We start from the raw sequence: 6,255 nt of genomic DNA, 5'->3' as shown, positions 1-6,255 counted from the left end.
AATGAACAGGCATTTCAGTGGTGTGCAATGAGGAAAATTTGCAAGGGCATAAGCATAATCATTGTTTCGTTCTAGCTGTAATGGGATCTTTTGTATGCATAGCTTGTATCACAGTAATTTTCTAACAACCCCCCCCCCCCCCCCCCCTTCCAGGGGGATCTAAACCTGGACCCTAAGTAAAGTAAGAAAACTCAAGACTGTGTTCAATACTGTGAGTATTTTAATAGAATTTATAGGTCCTATTTCTACTGTGCAGGAATAGGTGCCTATATAAGTAAATTTGCATGTGTAGAGGAATGCCAAATTGGCAAAGCATACATGTTGTATATAATTGCTACACCAAAGACTAATTTATACTAAAAGATTACAAATATCAGTATAAATGCACAACAGTGACCAGTTGCAAAACAAAAACAAAAGAAAAACAAAGTAGAGAAAATGCACTTAAAGAATGGACATCAAAGCCTCAAACTTGGTCAACAAGTGTATATATTCATCAGATGGACTTAACCAGGAACAATGACTAAAGAATAGAATCTCTATATAAGACGTTATATCCATTAAACTACATAATTATTGAAACACACTTCTAAGCATGTTTCAAAATTACTTAGATTAATGAATTATTACTTAGTGTTATAGATTACTTGGATTATAGAGAGATTCTGTTTTATAGTTATGACACCAGGTAAGTCTACTGATGAACAAAGACTCATTTTAACCAAATTTCAATATCATCATCCTAAGAGGTAGTATACCTTTAAGTGCTTATACACAATTGGACATTTAAGACCCTGCCTTCTTGAGTATACTCATATTGAGTTATTATTAATCTAACATATATATTAATAATATTGCATATTGCATCTATTGTGGTTTTCATAAATCTAAGTATCACAGTGTGTAAAGGACATATTGCAGTAAATGTATTATACATACCATAGAAAGCTACATAGTATAATGTAAGCACCTTCAGATATACATTCATCATCACCAATCTAATTTTTTTCTGAAATATTATGTCTCTATTGTAATCTAACAAGTTATCTTCTACAGTCTTGTTTTAACAACAGTATTTTTATCAATCAAAGTGTGACCTGTTTCTCTCGAACAGTATTTATCATAATATACTTTATACCCGAAATTAATTTTGTTCCCACCTTAAGGATATAGTCATCTGAATATTTGCTTTTTCAATGATAGAGATGAATAGAGGCTCGATCAGGTAAAGTAAAATATTCAAATACTAAATAAAAGTGCATATCTCTATAAATCTATATAATATCTAAATAATATTTAAATATCATTAATATAAGGTGAGTATTAAATATCAAAACTTCACAACCTCTTTGTTATATTGCAATATCTAATATTAAAATATCATCGATATCTATATTAATATTCATATATCAATTTAAAGAAACCTCGAAAAAATATGCCTCCTTAGAATACATGCCAACATAATTCTATTCATAAAGCTGTCACCATGTGATATCACATGAAAAAAACAAGCACTTAAAAGGGACATTTTTCGGGGTTGATTTGGGTCTTGAATATATGTAAATAGTCTTCAGAAGTACAAGAAATGTACCCCAAAAAATTCTCCTTTCTGAGACTAAGGTTTTGATTGATCAAACTGATGTCAAACCTGTCCCTCTAAGCCATATAACTTGGAGTTCAGGGTATATCAGTGTTTTATTTCTTTCTTGTGGCACAAGATTTGTCTAAAATCTAGAATATTCTGCTAATTAGTGGTAATAGAAATGATTAATCTGTTATACTGGTGCAACTACTCATTCGGATAATAATTGGACAACTTTTTTCTTAATCAAAAACAAATTGAATTCTAAAAACAAATTTTTGGCAAGTCTGTCCATAGTAATATTTACATTTTCGTTTGCTATCATGGGGTTTGATATTGAAGCCTTCTTCAATGAGATCACTTTCTAAACACCGAATAAACACTTCTTCGTCTGCCATACCTTCCCATGGTCCAATAGTCACATGCGCCTGTTCAACCACGCAGCCATGTTTTGGATTAAAGTTCTGAACTTTTGGTTTAAATTCGGCACGAAATGCATGAATTGTGACACCGCCAGTTTTGGTAACAGTAGCATTTTCGATTCCTACTCTTATCACATTTTCTTTGATTTGCTGGTAATTTGGAAATTGAGATCTGTGTGCCTCACGTACTGCAAGCGCAGCTAATTCTGGTTTCAGAGATAACCTTTGTGCAAGTTCAATAAGTCCATAATACATAGCATCACGATGAACTAAGCTGCTCACATCATATGGCGGTAAAGTTCCATGCCGTAAATATTCCAAGATATGTCCAAAGATGTTTCCATTGCTGTCCAAGAAAAAATGGTCATCCTTGTCTTTGTCCACTTGGTACCGACCACTAAACATGGCCGCCAACATAGAATCTGGATATCGTAATAATGTTGATAATCTCGTCATAAAAATCACACCACCGACATTGAGTGGTATAATTGGTGGAAATGGATTATCTCCTCTTAGATTTCCGCCTCCATGCTGAAAATACATTAAAAGCCAAATTACATTCTTGATGATTGGCAAAAATCAAATTTTATCTAAATAAATTTGTAACTGTTTGCCTGGCAAGGTAGCAAATTCATTCTTTTTTAAACTTACATGAATCTTATCATTCACATCCATTTTTTCATCAGCGAAGTCAAGACAGTTAAGAAGAACTAGACACATGTGTGATAATAGAAAAGAACCTTCAGTTATTTTTTGACATGAAATCATCAATCCTATGTTATATATTTGGAAGTTTATCAAATTTTGAGTATTATAAGAGATCAAAGGTCATATTTTGTCCAATTGACCTGTTACACTTATAACTGTCTTCTGTAAGCTTTATATATTAGAGTAAGGAATAGTCAAACACTTATCATTGTTGGAAGGTAGCCTATTGTCAAAAAAACTCAATTTTTTTTTTGAAAGTCGCTAGCATGACAGACCATGCTCAAACTACACCTGATACCACTTTAAGAAATGTTAAATCAACTGAGGACCTTCTATAATTTCCATAAATAAATGAATGGATAAAAAAAGCTCTACTTAATGCATATTATTGAAAGTATGCAGAATTAAAAATCCCTTTAAGTCCCTTTAAGTTAACTATTTTTCAGATCAATAGCTTTGAGCTCCTAATAAAATGAATAATTCACACCTCATTACTACAAAATATCATAATGTGTAACATTTGAAGGGCATTTCACTTCACAATGTCCTATCGTAATGGCCATATATCCTAGGGTATCAAATTAAAATGCAGTTTACTCACTGTATCCATCGGTATTCGTACGGGTGACCATTGATTATTAGAATCATCACTGTGATCTCTGCCGACAGAAAAACCGGATCTCGACATTACAGGTGTCGTCTGCTGCTTAATTTCTCTAACTGTGATTATTTCTTCAACGGAACCGAGCGAATCATCGCTGGCCCCTGACATCTCTGTAATGCTCTTAAGTTTTTGAATTTTGTGATTTTTGACAGAATATAACTTAACGTTGTGTAACGGTAAATTTTATTACCTCCCTTCACCTGTCGATAAATTAAAAAAATTTTATCCAATGAAATATTTCTACATGACAAGATGCTGAATGACAAGATGGCAGCCCCCAGTGAGGAGTCCTTTAGAGAAATTGCAAATTTGCCAAATTTGAGGATTTTATGGCAGATTGAATCGAAAGATGCAGAAGAAACATCAAAATATGTTATTTACCGTTCGTCTCGACCAGATTTATTGAACGAGGAGGGAGTGTCAGCTTTTAAAAAGCTTGGTATCGAAAATATTTTGGACTTTAGATCCAAGAAGGAGTACAGTAAGGCCAATGGCAAAAAACTTTTGGATGAAATTTATCCGTTACATAAGGTGAATTTTCCTCATGGAAGAAATTACAGACCAGGGGAACCGGTTAATTTAAAGCGAGTTATCAAACGTGACTACTTATTTTATAGTAAATATTTTAGTACAAAACAAATTGTTACACAGAAAACTGGAGATGACAAAAATACACAAAACCATGGCAGCCATATTTTAATAGATTTTTTCAGTGCTAAATATATTTGGACTGTATTTAAGAGGGCACCATGGTATCTGCAGCTATATTCATTGATATTTTTAGCCATTGACATCATGTTTAACACCGGTTATGTTTATTTTGTTCGTTTCTTTGCGCGTAACGTCTTAAATCCGACTGGTTTGATTGGACAATATAAAGATATGATTGACATGAGTCAGAGAAGTATTTGCTCAGGTAAGAATTTAAACCATAGGTTTATGCTTGTGAATGAAAAATGTTTGTTCCTCATTCAATTTAGGCCAACATTGTTGGGACTGCCGGAAAATGTTGTCTCAGAGGTGCATGAAGGTAAAAATAGCAATTTAGTACCGGTACTTAAAATAAATCACAATATAAAATCTGAGATATCAGATCACAGGAAATAGCATCTACGAGCTTCTTTTTCTAAGGAATTTCCCCATTGCAATATGGAAGCTTCAGCACTCATCTCGGTCACTGCGCCACTTGTGATGGAAATTGTCATTTTTTAGTAATTAACCTATTCTATATTTCAGCATTAAAGTTATTAAGTAATAAAGAAAACTATCCTGTATTTATAAATTGTGCACATGGTAAAGATAGAACAGGACTAGTGTCGGCTTTAGTATTATCTTGTCTTCAACTTCCAAAACGCTATGTTAGCAATGAGTATGCTTTATCTATGGTAGGTTTATTATTTAATAATAGTGAGTCACTTTAAGGCAATTTCCTTATCCCTCATGCAATTATAATATAATCAAGCATTCACATCCCAAAGATATGAAATCTCTGAATATAAAATACAAAATTGCATATAGAGATACTGAGTACTTACTATGACATCAAGGCCAACGTCTCAAGAGACCAAAAAATTTAAGGGGGACCTAGTATCCTAGATTGCTTCAAAACATGTTCTGATATTTTCAAAAGTCATGCATTTCAATATAGATGTATTTATTTCTCCCCTCTCAGTATGGTACAACTAGTATGAAAGATAGGCTGTATACAGAAATTGTTAAAAGATTTCATATGAGTGAAGAATTTGTGACAGCTGAAGCAGACACCATGATGAAGTTATTGAACTATATTTGTGAAATGTAAGTACAACTGTACATTGAAGTCATTTGAAATTTTTATTTGCAATGGCAATAAGTAATAGTGATCAAAGAATGGTTTAAAATTTTCTGGTGTAGGTCTGAATTTCAGCTGTCAATAGCTAGTTATCGTGTTTTAATTTTGAAAATACTTCTAAAAAAGCAAAAAAATTAGCAAAATATATATGTTCAGAAACTGGCTATCAAATGAATAAATTTTGAAATTATATCTGAAAAAGCCATTCATTGGAACTGGCAAACCCCTTTTGGCTCGCCAATACCTATTTATAAATCACATTATATTTTAATGATTTCTATATTTGTATATTTAGGTATGGCTCTGTGGAGAATTATTTAGAATGTATTGGTTTTGGTGAAAAGGAACAAGAAAGTCTAAGAAATATTTTTGGTAGACAGAAAGTATCAGATACAGAATAATAAGCCTGTTTATGTTATTGTTTCATTTGGGTTATTTCTTAATAGTCAAGGACGACATCCTATATTTTGAAAGAAACAAGTTTATATATATATAATAGCTCAGGCTAGATGTTTTGGAACAATTTCATGAAATATTGTAATTCAAAAAAAGTTTTCTATCCCTTGTATGTGGATAGAATTTGGCCATACCGAATTCCTCAGACAAGATATACGAATGGGATATCTGCAGGTTCATTTATGTTAAAGCCAAGTTTTGCGTAAATGTTATAGCTATACAAAGCTTGGTCAAAGTAATTCCTATAAAAAATGTTGTTTAATATCTGGCCCTAAACATGTCGATATCCCCTCCGTATCTCATGACCTGGGGCGGGGAATGGGTAGGATCAGATTTGCTGGGCTAGATGTGCACTCTTCTGATTTCTTGTCTGAGACCTTGATGTTCCAGAAAAACAACATCACCTTAGCAGCAATATCATCATAATTTTCCAAAATTACAAATGTTTAAATGGTAATAAAAGATGTATTATATTCTATAGGTGCCCGAGATATGAAGGGACCAGGAAATCTATTTTGAATCCCCATATTATCAATTTTATCCGATCAAATCAGCATGATGTCCATTAGACCATTACTAATTATAGATTCGG

General features: G+C 32.7%; 2 protein-coding genes across 2 annotated transcripts; one reads left to right on the top strand and one right to left on the bottom strand.

Annotated features, from left to right (window-relative positions):
- Positions 1 to 1,914: 1,914 nt before the first annotated feature.
- LOTGIDRAFT_85331 (hypothetical protein) lies at positions 1,915 to 2,502 on the bottom strand (the record flags this gene model as incomplete). The annotated part of the gene is made up of 1 exon (XM_009048506.1): positions 1,915 to 2,502. A coding segment is annotated over one exon (588 nt), but the record flags the coding sequence as incomplete, so codon positions are not given.
- A 1,141-nt stretch (positions 2,503 to 3,643) lies between these two features.
- LOTGIDRAFT_237927 (hypothetical protein) lies at positions 3,644 to 5,608 on the top strand (the record flags this gene model as incomplete). The annotated part of the gene is made up of 4 exons (XM_009048505.1): positions 3,644 to 4,292; positions 4,613 to 4,761; positions 5,049 to 5,173; positions 5,503 to 5,608. The coding sequence occupies 4 exons, from the start codon at positions 3,644 to 3,646 to the stop codon at positions 5,606 to 5,608; spliced, it is 1,029 nt and encodes a 342-aa protein (XP_009046753.1).
- Between the last annotated feature and the right edge of the window lie 647 nt (positions 5,609 to 6,255).

This window comes from Lottia gigantea (assembly GCF_000327385.1).
Source record: "Lottia gigantea unplaced genomic scaffold LOTGIsca_123, whole genome shotgun sequence".
In the NCBI taxonomy this organism is placed as follows: domain Eukaryota; kingdom Metazoa; phylum Mollusca; class Gastropoda; family Lottiidae; genus Lottia; species Lottia gigantea.
Note: the sequence above shows the minus strand (reverse complement) of the source record. Positions and strands in the feature narration are given on the sequence as shown.